A 16,883-nucleotide genomic window follows, 5' to 3' on the forward strand; every position below is an offset into this window, starting at 1 on the left:
GGCTCATAGCTTTACCGATCTCTGTGTGCCAAGACTGTGAGCAGAGCAGCTGTGAGGTGTTTCTGAGTGTGCAGCGTGCTCTCTCGTGCACTGTTCCCATCTGTCAGGCTCTGTGATGTCCCAGTGTTATGTCCGCATTCTGGCTTTTCGAGGTCACATGTTTAAGAGCTCAGGGTAGGAACCATGTCTGCCCTGCCTGTGTAGCACTGAGCCCAGTGCCTGGCCCAAAGCAGGCAGGCAGGAAGTGAATGAACTTTATTTTTATTTCGCTCTCCGTTCTGTTTGCTGGAAGAAGGTGGAAGGCGCCCCCGTCCCATTGCCAGCTCTCACTTGAATGAAACCTGTCTCCTCCCTCTTACCTGACTCTTTGCCATATCCCAGCCTATCGAACAGACGACTGCCAGCCCTGGGTTTTGCCGGTCGTGAGGAAGGTGGAGCAGAAGATTGCTAATGACGACAGCCTAAACCACGAGTACCTGCCGATCCTGGGCCTAGCGGAGTTCCGGGCCTGCGCTTCCCGCCTTGCCCTTGGGGATAACAGCGTGGCTCTCCAGGAGAAGCGGGTAAGTTTTGGGTACAGATGTCCAGTTGGTCCTTGAACAATCGGGGGTTAGGGGTGCCGACTCCACACTCGGTCGAAGATCCCTATATCACTTTTAACTCCCCCAAAATGACCTTCTGATAGTCCACTGGCAGCCTTACAGATAACCTCAACAGTCAGTTAACACATATGTTGTATGTGTTCTTACAATAAAGTAAGAGAAAAGAAAATGTTATTAAGACCACAAGGGAGGGGCGCCTGGGTGGCTCAGTCGTTAAGCGTCCGGCTTCGGCTCAGGGCGTGATCCAGGCGTTCTGGGATCGAGCCCCACATCAGGCTCCTCCACTGGGAGCCTGCTTCTTCCTCTCCCACTCCCCCTGCTTGTGTTCCCTCTCTTGCTGGCTGTCTCTGTCAAATAAATAAATAAAATCTTAAAAAAAAAAAAAAGACTATAAGGGAGAGAAAATACATTTCCAGTACTGTACTGGATTTGTAAAAAAAAAAAAAAAAATCCAGGTGTATGTGGACCAGTGCAATTCAAACCTGTGTCATTCAGGGTCAGTTGTATTTTCTTTAGAAAACTCAATTTGGGGACTCGTGGGTGGCTCAGTCAGTTAGGCATCTGCCTTTGGCTCAGATCATGATCCCAGAGTCCTGGGATTGAGTCCCACATTGGGCTCCCTGCTTTGCTCAGGGGGGTCTGCTTCTCCCTCTGCCTGCTGCTCCTCCTGCTTGTGCACTCTCTCTCTCTCTCTGGCAAATAAATAAATAAATAAAATCTTTTAAAAAAAATAAGAAAGCATTGATAAAAAAAATAAAAAGAAAAAAAGGAAAACTCAATTTGGTGTAAAGTATTAGGTGTTGTCTATTGAAGTATCTGTGAATAAGGTGTGTGATCTTAAGGCCCTGAAAGTTCACGTGGTGTGGCCGGACACCAAGCCCGGCCTCGGTGATTATTGCGTCATGTGCCATAGGTGATCACATTGTAGCTGCTGGGGTTGAAGCCATCCACGGAAATGCCAAGCCAAGGAAATTTAATGGAATGATCAAGAGATCAGGGTCTGAAAAACAAAAACCAAAACAAAAAAAGAGAGATCAGGGTCTGGACCCAGATCTGCTCCATCTTTGACCATGAGCAAGGCATTTACCCTCTAACCCCTACATCTCATCTACATGTTAGGAAAGGACTGGCTTGTGGTTCATGGTCCTATAGGGAACACTTGCATAGGGGATCATTTAAGGGGCCTCTGAACCCCTTGAGAAAAAAAAATTTTTTTTGAGAGAGCAAGAGAGCGCGTGCAAGCGGGGGTAGGGAGGGGCAGAGGGAGCGGGAGAGAGAGAGAGTCCCAAGCAGGCTCCACACCCAGCACAGAGCCAACCTGGGGCTCGATCTCACGAAGTCAGGAGTCGGATGCTTAACTGACTGAGCCACTCCGGTGCCCCTTCACCCTGACATTGTATGCAGAATTCTGTGTATATGTGTATTTCTGGGGAGAGAGTTTATAGCTTTTATTGAATTTTTTTTTCAAAGATTTTATTTTAAATAATCTCTGCATCCAATGTGAGGCTCAGACTCAAAACCCTGAGATCAAGAGTGGCATGACTCACTGACTGAGCTGGCGAGGTGCCCTGCTTTTATTAGATTCTCAAAAGGAGGAGTCTGTGGCCCCAAAAGTTCAAAGGCCACGAGTCTAGATGCTCTCCGAAGTTCCTGCCAGTTCTAACGTTCTTTAATTCTTCTAGCCTTGATCTCAGCTTCTCCCACTTAAGTGCTTCCTGGTGTATATTCTGTGTATGATTAGAGACACGTGGAAGAACACATTTGGAAGCAGATCTAGCGAGATAGGCTGTATGGGGCAGGAATGGTTTGGTAGAGATTTTCAGTGTTGTAGGATTCAGAGGACAGGGATAGTGGTAGGGATAGAATTGGGATGTGAGTTGAACCTTGGGGAATGAGGCCAGGACACTGGTTCCCAATTCCGGGAATTTGTATTACTATCACCTGGGGAATTTTACATACACACGGACAGATGGGTGGACCCCAGTCCAGACCAGTTCAGTCAGAATCTTGGAGGGTATCACCGTTCTCTGCCTCTTCACTCCCTGTCCTCCCTGCCCTTTTTCTTTCCTTTTCTCTTTTCTTTCTTCCTTTCTTTCTTTCTTTTTTCTTTCTTTCTTTCTTTCTTTCTTTCTTTCTTTCTTTCTTTCTTTTTCTGTCTTTCTTTCTTCCTCCTTCTTTCTTTCTTTCTTTCTTTCTTTCTTCCTCTTTCTTTCTTTCTTCCTCTTTCTTTCTTTCTTTCTTTCTTCCTCTTTCTTTCTTTCTTTCTTTCTTTCTTTCTTTCTTTCTTTCTTTCTTTCTTTCTTTCTTTCTAAGATATATTTATTTGACAGAGAAAGAGAGAGTGCACAAGCAGGGGGAGTGGCAGGCAGAGGGAGAGGGAGAAGCAGGCTTCCTGCTGAGCAGAGAGCCCGATGTGGGGTTCAATTCCAAGACTCTGGGATCATGACCCCAGCCAAAGGCAGACGCTTAACCGACTGAGCCACCCAGGCAACCCCCTCCCTGCCCTTTCACTCCCAGCTCCCCCTTCCTCCCCCCAGTTCCCTTCCCTGCAAGGGCATAGTTTTAAAAGCTCTGCAGGTTGGGACGCCTGGGTGGCTCAGTCATTAAGCGTCTGCCTTCGGCTCAGGGCGTGATCCCAGGGTCCTGGGATTGAGCCCCCCCATTGGGCTCCCTCCTCTGCTGGGAGCCTGCTTCTTCCTCTCCCACTCCCCCTGCTGTGTTCCCTCTCTCGCTGGCTGTCTCTCTCTCTGTCAAATAAATAAATAAAATCTTAAAAAAAAAAAAAAAAAGCTCCGCAGGTGACTCCAAAGTACAACCAGGGCTGGGAGCCGCAAAGTACAGAGGAAGGAAAAAGGAGAGGTATTTGTTTGGAGTAGTGGGAATGCGGGGTCAGGAGGTAAGCAGGTCTAGGTGGAAGAGAGACCTACCTGATTGGAGCTGGGAGCATGGCCAGGCTGATTTTGGCACCCCGGGCAGGGAAAACCACCAGAAGGTTTGAGCAGAGGAGTTACCCAAAGTGTTTGAAGAAGATAAACCCGGCTGCAGGAATAGGCAGGGGACGGGCTCGGGTTTTTGCGATAGCCCAGGTAGGTATCGTCCAGTGAAGCCAGCTGCTCTTACTGCCCCTCTGGGCCGGTGTCGTAGCGCAGCCTTCGTGCGTGGAAGGGACCACGTCTTGGAATCATCTGATTTATTCTCCACGTGCCGTCACCCAGATGCTTCGGTAAGCAGGGGAAAAATGAGGGACACACAGGCCCAGTCTTCTCTCAGGAGGCAGGGAGGTTCTGAGTGAAGGTCCTGGAACTCGGGTCATGATTAGGCCAGTAATTAATGAGTTTTGCTGGAGGAGAGTCCTGATGAAGTTGGGGAGTGGAGGACTTGGGCCGCTGGGGTTGTCTTGAGAGATGCTGTGGATAGATTCGGTGGAATTCTGTTGTTAACAAAGAAAAACAGTTTCCTTGTTGGGAACCTTCTTCCTCTGAAGCTGTACGTTTCTTACACACGTAATAACCCCCTTGGGCGGGTGCTTGTTCCCAGCCCAGGGCTCTGGTTTTGGTCATTTCATTCTGTAAGACGTGTGGAACATGGCCCTCCCTCTTAGTGTTCTTGCTTCATCCTGTGTTGTGTTTTTGATCGGAGAGCAGATTTAGATGGCAGTCGGCAACTATTTGGAGGCGCTCCGTTTTGGCGGGGGGGCGGTGTCACGGTGTAGGGCGCTCTCTTGGCATCTGCAGCACCTTAGGTCCTGGCTGGTTCTGAGCTCTGAGTGTTTCCTTTTTCTCTGGATGTCCTCACCATCCCCAAGCTGCTGTCTTAGTTCAGCCCACCATCCTCTCATGTGGATTCTTGTGATAGCCTCCTGCCTCTAGTCTCCTCCCCATTCTACTGGATTTTGCACTGTAGGGGCGCCTGGGTGGCTCAGGCAGTGCAGCGCCCACCTTTGGCTCAGGTCATGATCTTGAGCTCCTGGGATGAGTCCTGCATGTGTCCCTGCTCAGTGGGGAGTCTGCCTCTCCCTCTCCCTCCTCTCCTCCCCCCTGCTCATGTTCTCTCTCTCTCTCCCTCCTCCCCTTTCTCTCTTTCAAATTAAAAAAAAAAAAAAAATCTTAGGGGCGCCTGGGTGGCTCAGTCGTTAAGCGTCTGCCTTCGGCTCAGGGCGTGATCCAGGCGTTCTGGGATCGAGCCCCACATCAGGCTCCTCCACTGGGAGCCTGCTTCTTCCTCTCCCACTCCCCCTGCTTGTGTTCCCTCTCTCGCTGGCTGTCTCTCTCTGTCAAATAAATAAATAAAATCTTTAAAAAAAAAAAATCTTAAAAAAAAGATGCTGTGCAGTGCAACTAGGATGATCTTCTGTAGCACAAAAAGCTGATAGTCATGTCACCCGCTCCCCGCCTCACACACACCCACACAGTAGCCCCTCCGTTATCTACAGGGCAAATCTAGACTTCGAGCTGGGCGTGTGGTATATTTTGGAGCCAGCCTTCATCTGTTCTCCAAACTCACAGCGCCCCATCCTCCCTGGGTTCCTGCCATTCCAGGAGCCTGTAAGTCGTGTGGGGCCCGGCCAAGGGTCACTGCTGTGCTGCATCCTTAGCTCTCTCTGGCAATGCTGAGTTATCGCAAGACTTTGTTCACGGCTTAGGAATAACTACTTACTGTGCTTATTACTATGATGTGTAATTTTATGTCTGTCTCCCACAAGACCATGACTTCCCTCAGGGCAGGGATGATGACTTACTTATTTATCTGGTAAATCTTCAGCATTTAGCTCCTAGCCTGGCATTTCAGAGATTCTCAGATGTTTGAATTCACTTACTCAGTCAACAGATGAGTGCTTACCACTGAGGGCAGGCACTGTTCTGGAAGCTGGAGCACAGTGGTGACCGAAAGACCCAAAATCTGCCCTGGCTTATAGTTTTGTGAGGAGAAGCCAACTGTAAATGTAATAGATAAGGACATGATAGAGGATACTAAAAGAATATAAATGCTATAAAAATAGAGTAGAAGAGGCACATTGGGGTGCTGAGCGTGGGAGTTGGGGTAGATATGGTTTTCACTAGGGTGGTCATGATAGAAATAGAAATGACATTTCAGCCAAAACTTTTTTTTTTTTTAAAGATTTATTTATCTGAGAGAGAGAAAGCACAGGGGGAGGGGCAGAGGGAGAGGTAGAGAGAGTCTTTCTGTGCTGAGTGTGGAGCCCAGAGTGGGGCTTGATCTCTTGACCCTGAGATCATGACCTGAGCTGAAACCAAGTTGGACGCTTAACCGACTACGCCACCCAGGCATCCCTCAGCCAAAACGTGAAGGAGATGAGGCATGAATGAATGAATGGGCCAGAAAACAATCAGTAATATGTCTTCCCTTAGATTTGTCTTCTCAAGATTTAACATTACCAGGTCCATGGACCATTTTGAGGAGACCTGTTTTCTACACTTGCCACACTGCCTCTTGCTGCTTTCTGTTTTCAGACCTTAGGATGCAGACCACATGTCCAGTTTTCACCTCCTTCATTATAATATTTCAGCTTCGGGAATTCCTGAGCCGCCGTCGGTAGGAGGGCTCGTGGGCCATGTGATGCCATCCCAGTTCCTCACTTTGACCGTCACCTCTGGGAGCCTTAGGGCTTCTGCTGTGGCTCATCCTTTCCACACCGTCGTCGTCTTCATCTGCTTTGCCCGTGTTAGCAGCCTGTGCCAGAGCCCGTGTGAACTGCTAGGGGTGCCCAGGTGCATGTGGCATGGTCTGGGCCGTAAGCAGCTTCTGGTCCGCTCTCCTGCTCCTGAAAGTAGGGGCGCCTGGGTGGCTTAGTTGGTTGAGTGTCTGCCTTCAGCTCAGGTCATGATCTCAGGGTCCTGGGGTCGAGCCCCAGTGGGGCTCCTGGCTTAGCAGGGAGCCTGCTTCTCCCTCTCCCTCTGCTTGTGTTCACTATCTCTCTCTCTCAAATAAATAAATAGAATGTTCTAAAAAAAAAAAAGACCTTGAAAGTAATGGGAGGGGCCTGGCACTCAGTGGGTCACTGTGAAGGACGGGTGCGTTGGTGTGCCCAGCCTTTGGGGTGCTGGCCGTTTGCAGCCAGCCCGCTGTCTTGGTTCGCCTACGGTGTGAGACCGTGCACCGCTCCTCCTTCCCGAGTGCCCACTTTGCTGCTGTTTCACGGTTCAGGCAGCATTCCTTCACAGACGCTCAGACCTCTGAGTACAAATGGAGCACTGGGGAGGAATAGCAGATGGTGATAATTGGCATCACTACCTCGTTCTTGGCTTAAAGAGGGTTTCTGCCAATGATTCACTGTTCGTCATAAAGCTGACCTATTCATCACGGCTGAATGAATTTTTCCTGTTATTTTCAAGAAGTATTCCATTATCTCCTGTTTTACTGAGCATCAAAATCAGGAATAGCTACGCTTTTAATCTGTTATGAAGATCTTTTGGGTTTTCTCTACCTAGCAGCATGACCCTTTTTTTTTTTTTTTTTTAAGTAGGCTCTACGCTCAGTGTGGAGCCCAGTTCAGGGCTTGAACTCGCGACCCTGAGATCAAGACCTGAGCTGAGATCAAGTCGGATGCTTAACTGACTGAGCCACCCAGACGCCCAGCATGACACATTTTATACTATATTTCTTAACACCCTTGCATTCATGGGCTGACTGTCACCTGAGCAAAGGGGTATGTTTTAGTGTACTGTCGGATTTGTGCCATTCATTAGTGTTTGTTTGGAAAGTGAGTATCAATACTTGTGAATGAGCTCAGTCTCCCTTTTTCCCATTTTTTTCCCTTTCTTATCTTTTAGCATCAGTGTTTTGTTTTTTAAAAAAATTTAGAAGTTTTTCTTCTTTGTCTAGGAAGGGTTTTTTAAAACCATCTTTATTGTGGAAAATTTCAAATATTTACAAAAGTAGATAATACAATGTGTTGAACAAAAACCCCCGTGTTGTGTCCCCCGCACCCCCGGCCCCCATGCCAAAGGTGAATTATTTTACAGCAAATCCCAGAGAGCTAAATATATTTTAGAAATTATTTTTAAATTTTGCAAATAATATTCTCCTTAATTTAAAAAATAACTTGCAGAATAGGCCAGAGTCCCCTTGGCGGCTATTCCCCGTGTCGGCCGCTCCCTGGGGGTTGCCACTGTTAGATTGGTGTGCCTTCCTTTTACTCAGATACACTTTCTCAGATGATCCTTTTCTTTCTTTCTCCTTAGTCCTTTAGCCGTATTGAGCAGTGTAGGCCATTTCTGTACCGAGTCACCAAAGCCTACTAAGAATTGCGAGAGGGCAGAGTCGGAGGCCTGTAGGCAGCGCGGCATCACCAGGCAAGGTGACTGGATCTGAAGCGAGCCGGCCTCCTGGATTCATTTCCAGCTCTGCCGCTCACCGCTTTTCTGCTGCTCCTAGCCTTGCGCAGACCACTTCTCTGAACTGATTTCCTCGTGTGTGAGTTGGGGACTGACTCTAGAGAGTTGTGTAAGAATCAAATAAGAATGTGTGTCAACGTCTTTTGTAACGGGAAGATCCAGGACTCTGCCATTTCCACATGAGGTCATTTTGAGATGCGAGGAAGTTAAGGAAAGTCATCTTCACACGTTACCTTGTTAGAGCGCATTTCTCCGGGTCGCTGAGCCTGCTTTATGGCGATGGGTATTGCACATTGAGGTCACTGGGAAGCTGGAGACATTATTTCACAGGCTTCTGCTAGACGCATAAATTTTGATCTTGGGGGCGCCTGGGTGGCGCAGTTGTTAAGCGTCTGCCTTTGGCTCAGGGCGTGATCCCGGTGTTCTGGGATCGAGCCCCACATCAGGCTCCTCCGCTGGGAGTCTGCTTCTTCCTCTCCCACTCCCCCTGCTTGTGTTCCCGCTCTCACTGGCTGTCTCTCTCTCTGTCAAATAAATAAATAAAATCTTAAAAAAAATTTTTTTTTGATCTTGGGATGGGTGCCAAAGGGACAGGTTTGCCTTCCAGGCGGGCCCACTCAGATGTGGCCTGGGTATGTCCTCGACCTGTGTTCAGTTGGGAAGCTCCTGAGAGTCAGACTCCCAGACGTCCCAGGTTGAAGACCTGGCCTTAGTGCTCAGGGGCTGCTTACTGAGCAAAGTGCTTCACTTCTCCTAGGCTCAGTTTCCTCGTTTGTAAGCATAGGCGAATAATAGTATCTCTGTCGTGTAGTCATGAGCTTTCCGTAAGATGACATGTTTAAAGGGCTTAGCGCAGAGCAGGCACCAAGTAAGTGCTCCTCGTTACCACAGTTTTACTAATAATCATCTGAATTCACCGTTATCGGCCGCTGACCCTGCTGCTGCTTCTCTTTCAGGTTGGAGGTGTGCAGTCTTTGGGGGGGACAGGCGCACTCCGAATCGGAGCCGAGTTCTTAGCACGATGGTACAATGGAACGAACAACAAGGACACACCCGTCTATGTGTCGTCACCAACCTGGGGTGAGTCCTCCAGCAGCAGCGAGAGGAGAAACAGCGGGGCCAGGGGAATTACCCTCATGACTCTCACTGTTGATGCAGAAAATGTAACCCAGCCCTGGATCAACTGACATTTGGGAACGGCTCGAGCAGTGGGTTATGGCAGTACACGGGTAACCCGATGCTGCTGTCCCGATTAGGAATACTTGTTTTCAAGACTCCTGGTAGACTCATGTTTTCAAAACTTCCCCGAGGAGGCCTAAAGTGTAGATACAGGAAGTCTCACTGTGGTAGGATGTAAGTTTAGCACGACTGACTGGTTGAACTTGTTCCTGGTGGTTGCAGCCATTCTTCTGAGTCTTCACCCCTCACCTCAGTGTTGTCCAGGGAATGCCGGCCTGTGAGTGTCGTCCTTTCCAGTTATGCCTCCATGTTTGTCAAAGCGTTTAACTTTTTACCCTTCTGCTTGCAGAGAATCATAACGGTGTGTTTTCTGCCGCTGGATTTAAAGACATTCGGTCCTATCACTATTGGGATGCAGCGAAGAGAGGACTCGATCTCCAGGGTTTCCTGAATGATCTGGAGGTGGGCAATTAGATGAAAAGTGAACAGACCCCTGTGGTGTCAGGAGGAGCAGGGCAAGGTCTTTGGATCAGTTGATAAGGGAGAGAGTCTGAAACATCCCTGCATAGACCAAAATGGTGGTTTCTGAGTTAGCACATGAGGAAGAAATACGCTGCCCCTGGCCCAGTTTGTCACTGACTGTGACCCCCGGATATTGCTGCTACCATTGGAGCTGACACAGCTTCCTTCCCCTCAGAACGCCCCCGAGTCCTCCATCTTTGTCCTCCATGCCTGTGCACACAACCCAACGGGTACTGACCCAACTCCGGAGCAGTGGAAGCAGATCGCCTCTGTCATGAAGGTAACTGCCCTTTCAGAGCATCTCTTGAAAAATAGTATTATTATTTTATGTATTCAAAAGTAATACCTGTTTACAGAAGAGTTTGGAAAATGGGGAAAAGCCCAAAGAAGAAAATAAGTATTAACTGAAAGCTACTATTACTATTTTTGTATATAGAATATTGTTTTTTGTTTTTTAAGTAGTTACACATGTAAATATATTTTCACAAAGATGGCATCATTTTATCTAGACTGTTTTTTTTTTTTTTTAAAGATTTTATTTATTTATTTGACAGAGATAGAGACAGCCAGCGAGAGAGGGAACACAAGCAGGGGGAGTGGGAGAGGAAGAAGCAGGCTCATAGCGGAGGAGCCTGATGTGGGGCTCGATCCCATAACACCGGGATCACGCCCTGAGCTGAAGGCAGACGCTTAACCGCTATGCCACCCAGGCGCCCCAATCTAAACTGTTTTGTAACATACTTTGTCTTTCATTTGAATTCCTTTACATGCCATTTGAAGTTCTAACACAGTTCCCATGCATGGCTGTGTCATGTTAGCGATTGATTAAATCAGTCGATGGACATTTAGATCTCAGGTTTCTTTTTCTTCTGAACAATTATGTATAAGACTCCTTTTTATTATTTCTTTGGGATAACTTTCTAGGTTGGAATTTCTAGCTCAAAGTGTATATATTCTTCATTAACGTGTTTAAAGAATACTCAGTGAGAAACTGTTACGTGCCAGGCACTAAGGGGGTACAAGAGTGAGCCCAGCAGAGATGGTCCCTGCCCTCAGAGAGCATACAGCCTGTCTGGGGAGACAGCCAAGTACTGTGGCTGTGTTGATGGGGTTACATGGAGGCACGTAGCCCAGACTTCGGGGAGTGCGTGTGCGTGTGTGTGTGTATGTGCGCATGCGTGTTGGGAGGGCATTGGTGGCAGAAGAAGCCATGTTGAAACTTGAAGGATGAGGCCAGGTGGGGGCTGGCAGGGATGGAATGTTCCCTACGGAGGGAGGAGTGTGATCAAAGCCCAAGGCAGAAGTCTAAGCCCATTTAAGGAACTGGAAGTAATTCTCGGTACAGTCTAGAGTTCTGAGGGGTTGTGAGTAGTGAGAGGTAAATGGGGGCCAGATCCTGTGCGGAGCATTGGACTTTATTTGGAGGGCAGTGGGGAGCCACTGAAAAACTTTGATGTCATCAAAACTCTTCAGGCTACGTAGCAGGGAGTAGATCAGAGGGAGGCAGGATTAGACAGGCCCAGAGAGCAGTTAGGAGGCTGTTGCTGGGATCTGGGTGGGAGCTGACGGGGAGCTGAATGCAGGCCGTGGCCGGGGCAGACCTGAAAGGACTCTCGAGCTCCCAGGAGATAGGGTGATAGGAAGTGGGACGTGGTTGGGAGGAGCTGCTGGGGTAGGAGTGGAGGATGTACCCTGGCCTCTGGCTTGGACAGTTGGAGGCATAGAAGTGGTGTCCACCCAGAGCACGAGCCCAGTAGGAGGGGCAAGCTCAGTTGTGGGGAGTCCTTTGAGGAGGTCGGAGGGGTGAGAGTAGGGACTCCGCAGTCTCCTTTGTCTTGAGTGCCCAGTAGACTAGCCCCAAGGTTGTTGGGGAGCCCTGGGGAGACCAAGCTGACTAAGCTTATCACACCAGGAGTTCAGAGGGAAGACTCCACCGACACAGGACACTACCTCCGTGCCTCACAAATGAGTCCTCTTGGCAAAGTGGCGGCTTGACACTCTAGGACAATATACTTAAAAAAAAAAATGAGGTTTACTGCAATTGTTAGGTGTGTTGGTTGGTATTTAGCTGAACAGAGACAGATGTAAAGTGGTGGTTGAATGCAGGAAGGGAGAGCGAGGAGAAATGGGTACTGTTAGAAATTCTGTACGGGCACCAGTTGGGGAAGGAAGGCTGGTGTCTGAGGTTGGCTCCAGAAGGATCTCCTGCCCTGACTCGCTTTCCTTCCTCGCAGCGCCGGTTTCTGTTCCCCTTCTTTGACTCAGCCTATCAAGGCTTTGCATCTGGAGACCTAGAGAGAGACGCCTGGGCCGTTCGCTATTTTGTGTCTGAAGGATTTGAGCTCTTCTGCGCCCAGTCCTTCTCCAAGAACTTCGGGCTCTACAGTGAGTGCTCTCCCGAGTGACAGCCCTGACCCGCCCCACCCGCCCCAGTGCTCTGAGCTGACTCTCATCCCTCCCTTTAGATGAGCGAGTGGGCAATCTGACCGTGGTTGCAAAAGATCCCGATAGCATCCTGCGGGTCCTTTCCCAGATGGAGAAGATTGTGCGAATTACTTGGTCCAACCCCCCCGCTCAGGGAGCGCGAATTGTGGCCTGTACCCTCTCTAACCCTGAGCTCTTTAAGGAATGGTAAGGGGCATGAAGCCCGACGGGCGAGGCGTGGGAGTGCAGAACAGTAGTTGTCCCGTTACATGTAACCGTCTCTTCCTTTGATTTTGGCAGAGGCAGGACAAAATTACTTTAAACTGAGTCTCAGGTCCTTCTGTAAAATGAGGCTGGCACCTACTCCCATGAGTATCACACACACGTGTGAGTAACCCAGCGTCGGCGCAGAGGAGGAAGCACTCGATGAATGGGGAGTTTCCCCTGCCCTCCCAGCACTAGGCTTCCTCCCTAACAGTTGGGAAACACAGGAAGGAATTCCTGGTAGAATAGATTACCCAGCTGCAAGTCAGTGTGACAATTTGGGGACTCTTCATTCTTATTTAATTTGCATATATTTTGCCTTATTTTGAAACAGTAATTTTTATATAGTAGCTAAATCTCCCGTCTACTTAATTAGGCCTGATAAAATACATTGTCCCGTCTGGGTCAATACCTAGGTGAGTTCTGGGTTAAAACATGAGTGGTATTACTGCCAGTAGATCCAAGACGAGCACTAAACCCCATCAGAAGCTCACTCCCTTCCTCCTGCCTGGTAAGTCTCTCTCTGGTCTGCTCGTCCACCCATCCCGGCATCCACGTACTGTCACAGGCAGGTCGTGATCTCATTTTCAGCATGTAGATTAAATAACATTTTTTAAACCTGCGTGCTTCTGTGAGCCATCTATCCGTCCTATCTGGATTGATATTTATATTGCTGTCCACTCAGGACAGGTAACGTGAAGACAATGGCTGACCGGATTCTGACCATGAGATCTGAACTCAGGGCACGCTTAGAAGCCCTCAAGACTCCTGGAACCTGGAACCACATCACTGAGCAAATTGGAATGTTCAGCTTCACCGGCTTGAACCGTAAGTGTCCCCCAACCACCTCGAATGCTCACCATCAGACACAGCTCTCCAGGTTCTTGGGTTTGGCTCCTTTAGCTGTCACCTCTTTGGTCAACCATGACTTTGGGCCAGAACAAGTTAGGTTTTCTTAGTGAAAACCTACTGACCTGTAACTAGGGTATTTTCATTTTTGTGGGCTGGGAAGTAACAGCGTTTGTAGCCCGGAGCCTTGCTTTATGAAAGGTCTCTCGTAAATGCTCAGGCACCTTTAGTCTTTTCCTTAATCCTAAGTATAATTATTATACCTGATTATTCAGGGACCTAATGTCTTAACTGGTCTTCCCTAGTCTCCAAGCATTGCCCTGAAAAAAGAGGTGATGGAGTGATCTTTCTATTTCATAAATAAGAACTTAGATTGGGAGTTGGAGTTGAGAGCCCATTGAAAGTTGTCCTTCTGCGGATAGAGGATTCATTCATTTAGTAAGTAATTCCTGAGCACCTACTAGGCAAGCCATGGGTCACATAGTGCTGATGTGGCTACTCGCCTGTGTGTGGCGCTTGTGTCCCCATGGCTCTAGGGACAGTTTGTGCCTGGTGTGGGTAAGTAAATGGAACATCAGAGGTGCTGGGCAACACAGTAAACCAGGGCCATCAGGGTGCCTGTGTGAAATGAGCTCAGAAAAAGCAGAAGGAAATATAAACAAGAAAGGTGGTGGCAACTGTATATTGTAGACCCCTAGGAATACTTTGGGGGCAAATGAGGCTTCCCAAAAAGTAGAAGTCAGTTAGCTATAGGTGTCCTCGTGATTCTGGAGTAGGGCATTAGTTCGCTTAAATAGGTAAAATCATCCTTTACGGTTCTTAAAATATTAAGTGTAATGGAAATGGTATTTAGTAGTGTATTCTAAAGGCTCACAAGGTGGGGATGTCTCCCCATGAAATACCCGTATTATCCCACTCTCCAGAGTAGGAAGTCGGTTTTATTATGAGTTTAAAAATGGTGAGAACAGACCTGTGCCTGTAACATGGAAGTTATATTTTTAGCACCTGGCACTCTTTACCCTTTTCAAAAACATGTTTTTGGTTTTGTTTTTCCCTCCCAACATTTTATTGGGAGAAATGTTAGAACAGAGCAGTTGCAGGGATTGCACCCACCGCCTCGGTTCTGCCGTGCTCACGCTGCCGGTGCTTCCTTTATGACATTCTGTCCCTCACAGCAGGGGTTTGCCGCCTGTCGTCTGTGTCCTACTCTAGGACATCTGTGAAGCCCCTGAACTGATATTTGAAAAATTGTGTGTAGGCGTATTGGCCTTTTTCTTGGGAAAGAGTCCATAAGTTTAGCTTCTCAGCTGTGATGCTCCCTGCCCCTGAAAAATGCAGAGAAGTTTCATTTTCATTTAAAAAACAAAACAAAACAAAACAGGGTTGGGGCACCCGGCTGGCTCAGTGGTGGAGCATGCAACTCGTGATCTCGAGGTTATGAGTTTGAGCCCCACACTGGGTGTAGGGATTACTTAACAATAAAATCTTAAAAATAAACAAAAAACAGGGTTGGAGCCCTGGAACCACGCCTGCCAGTGGGGCTTCAGCTTTAGACATGGTGTGCCTGTGGCTCTGATGGTGTGTGAGGTTAGGCCTCGTCTCCTCGCATGACTGTAATTCACACAGTTCACGCTGGCCAAGGCTAATTCGGAAGGTCACTTTGTTTGGAAGGGTCCATGGTAGCCCTGCGTACAGGGTCCAGATTTTCTGCTTCCATACGGAGGCAGCTTAGCCTCATGGCTAAGAGCTCAGACTTGGGAGTTACACTGCCTGCCTTAAAATCGCAGACCCACCACTGACTAGCTTAGAAGACTAAGGTCTTCTAACTTCCCTCTGCGCTATCTGTACAATGGGAAAGACAAGGTTATTATCAAGATTAACTGAGTTACTATAAAGTGCTTAGAACACTGCCTGGCACGTAGTGTTTGTTCCTCTGATTATTTTTTTAAATTTAAATGCAATTAGCCAACATATAATACATCATTAGTTTCAGATACAATGTTCAGTAATTCATCAGTTGCATATAATACCCAGTGCTCATCACATCACATGCCCTCCTTAATGCCTGTCGCCCAGTTACCCTTTTCCCCCCCAACCTCCCCTCCAGCAACCCTCAGTTTGTTTCTCATAGTTAAGAGTCTCTCATGGTTTGTGTCTCTTTCTGATGACTTCTTATTCAGTTTTCCCTTCCTTCCCCTATGATCCTCTGCATTGTTTCTTATATTCGTCAGATGAGTGAAACCATATGATAATTGTCTTTCTCTGATTGACCTATTTCGCTCAGCATAATACCCTCCAGTACCATCTATGTCAATATAAATGGTTAAGTATTCATCCCTTCTGATGGCTGAGTAATATTCCATTGTATATATGAACCACATCTTCTTTATCTATTCGTCTTTCAGTGGACATCTTGGCTCTTTCCATGGTTTGGCTATTGTGGACATTGCTGCTATCAGCATTGGGGTGCCCCTTCGCATCACTACATTTGTATCTTTGGGGTAGATACCCAGTAGTGCGATTGCTGGGCCATAGGGTAGCTCTGTTTTTAACTTCTTGGGGAACCTCCATACTGTTTTCCAGAGTGGCTACACCAGCTTGCATTCCCACCAACAGTGTAGGAGAGTTCCCCTTTCTCTGCATCCTCACAACATTTGTTGTTCCCTGTCTTGTTAATTTTAGCTATTCTGACTGGTGTGAGGTGGTATCTCATTGTGGTTTTCATTTGTATTTCCCTGATGCCCAGTGATGTTGAGCATTTTTTCATGTGTCTCTTGGCCATCTGGATGTCTTCTTTGGAGAAATGCCTGTTCATGTCTTTTGCCCATTTCTTGATTGGATTATTTGTTATTTGGGTTTGAGTTTGATAAGTTCTTTACAGATTTGGGATACTAGTCCTTTATCTGAAATGTCATTTGCAAATATCTTCTTCCATTCTGTCGTCTGTCTTTTGGTTTTGTAGACTGTTTCCTTTGCTGTGCAAAAGCTTTTTATCATGATGAAGTCCAGTAGTTCTTTTTTGCCTTTGTTTCCTTTACCTTTGAAGACATGTCTAGCAAGAAGTTGCTGCAGCTGAGGTCATAGAGGGTGCTGTCTGTGTTCTCCTTTAGGATTTTGATGGATTCCTGTCTCACATGTAGGTCTTTCATCCATTTTGAGTCTATTTTTGAGTATGGTGTAAGGAAATGGACCAGTTTCATTCTTCTGTCCAATTTTCCCAACACCATTTGTTGAAGAGACTTTTTTCCATTGGATATTCTTTCCTGCTTTGTCGAAGATTAGTTCACCATAGAGTTGAGGGTCCATTTCTGGGTTCTCTATTCTGTTCCATTGATCTGTGTGTCTGTTTTTGTGCCAGTACCATACTGTCTTGATGATTACAGCTTTGTAATATAGCTTGAAGTCCAGTGATGCCACCAACTTTGGTTTTCTTTTTCAACATTCCTCTGGCTATTTGAGATCTTTTCTGGTTCCACACAAATTTTAGGATTATTTGTTCCAGCTCTGTAAAGAATGTTGATGGTATTCTGATAGCAATTGCATTGAACATATAGATTGCTCTGGGGAGCATAGACATTTTAACAATATTTATTCTTCCATGAACATGGAATGTTTTTCCATTTCTTTGTGTCTTCCTCAATTTCTTTCATAAGTGTTCTATAGTTTTTAGAGTACAGATCCTATCCTA

The 16,883-nt window shown here is 47.3% G+C and overlaps 1 protein-coding gene across 1 annotated transcript in view; it reads left to right on the forward strand.

Annotated features, from left to right (window-relative positions):
• The window catches only part of GOT1 (glutamic-oxaloacetic transaminase 1), a 31,164-nt gene that overhangs the window by 7,867 nt on the left and 6,414 nt on the right, over positions 1 to 16,883 (forward strand). Inside the window, exons 2-8 of the mRNA XM_026493848.4 lie at positions 382 to 563; positions 8,914 to 9,037; positions 9,486 to 9,598; positions 9,834 to 9,938; positions 11,893 to 12,043; positions 12,124 to 12,289; positions 13,032 to 13,174. Coding sequence (XP_026349633.1) covers positions 382 to 563; positions 8,914 to 9,037; positions 9,486 to 9,598; positions 9,834 to 9,938; positions 11,893 to 12,043; positions 12,124 to 12,289; positions 13,032 to 13,174 — 984 coding nt within the window. The remainder of the gene's footprint in view (positions 1 to 381; positions 564 to 8,913; positions 9,038 to 9,485; positions 9,599 to 9,833; positions 9,939 to 11,892; positions 12,044 to 12,123; positions 12,290 to 13,031; positions 13,175 to 16,883) is intronic.

Source organism: Ursus arctos, unplaced genomic scaffold (genome assembly GCF_023065955.2).
Source record: "Ursus arctos isolate Adak ecotype North America unplaced genomic scaffold, UrsArc2.0 scaffold_7, whole genome shotgun sequence".
Lineage (NCBI taxonomy): Eukaryota > Metazoa > Chordata > Mammalia > Carnivora > Ursidae > Ursus > Ursus arctos.